General features: G+C 44.7%; 1 protein-coding gene across 1 annotated transcript in view; it reads left to right on the forward strand.

The window, feature by feature from the left end:
- Positions 1 to 547: 547 nt before the first annotated feature.
- The window catches only part of LOC108571155 (synaptogenesis protein syg-2-like), a gene marked incomplete at its 3' end in the record, with an annotated part of 80,310 nt that continues 80,025 nt past the window's right edge, over positions 548 to 832 (forward strand). The window contains exon 1 of the mRNA XM_017933134.1: positions 548 to 665. Coding sequence (XP_017788623.1) covers positions 548 to 665 — 118 coding nt within the window. The remainder of the gene's footprint in view (positions 666 to 832) is intronic.

The following is an 832-nucleotide window of genomic DNA, read 5'->3' on the forward strand; positions in this document are numbered from 1 at the left end:
CCGGGAGAAAAAGCAGGATGAACGCTTATTGCCCGGTATTATCTTTAAATGCGATTCCATTGCCTGGAGGAAGCGCGGATAAAATTATTTAAACAGGCTCCGTTCGCTTACGGACTCTTCTCGATCGTTGGAAAACAGCGCAAGCAAGGGAGGGTATTCACGTCTGACAAGCAAAAACAGAAACACGACGTTAGATTAGATAGGGATCGGTAAGAAGTCGGCTAGAGAAGATAAATGTTCGATTAAATCTTCCAACGTGAAAGATGAGCAGCAATTCGACTTTTTTCTCTTCTTTCTCTCCCCGTTCGCAATAATTCGAGTTTATCGTAACGTCGATAACCACCTTCTTATTCGTCCCCGTCCTCGATCGAAAGTATAAAAGCGAGCTCGAAAGAATTGACCGACGAGCGTCGCGGAAAATCAACGTACATATTTCCTTTCTAGACAAGAGCGTCTGGGATCCAGGCGAGCGTTCCGCTCGGAGACACAAGACGTAAACTTCGTTAGGATGGTTCGTGGGTGAAATTGTCAAGAGACGTTCGTCAGTATGCTGTGGATATTGATCGCAGTGATGTGCATCGAGCTATCGACTTTTACCAACGCACAGTCGAAGAAAACTACGTTTACTCAGGAAGATGCGAACAACACCGAGCCGGATCATCCTAGTAAGTAACAGAATACTATCCCTTCTTTTTCAGTTCATTAAACGAATGGGAAACCGGTGCTTTTTTTCCGCACACGCGTACGTCATTGTCGAAAATAATTTACAAACTAGGCGGCGGTAGTTTGCTAGAAAATAAAGAGACTACTCGGATAAATTGCCACGCGAGAC

The sequence above is a fragment of the Habropoda laboriosa genome, unplaced genomic scaffold (genome assembly GCF_001263275.1).
Source record: "Habropoda laboriosa isolate 0110345459 unplaced genomic scaffold, ASM126327v1 scaffold119, whole genome shotgun sequence".
NCBI lineage: Eukaryota > Metazoa > Arthropoda > Insecta > Hymenoptera > Apidae > Habropoda > Habropoda laboriosa.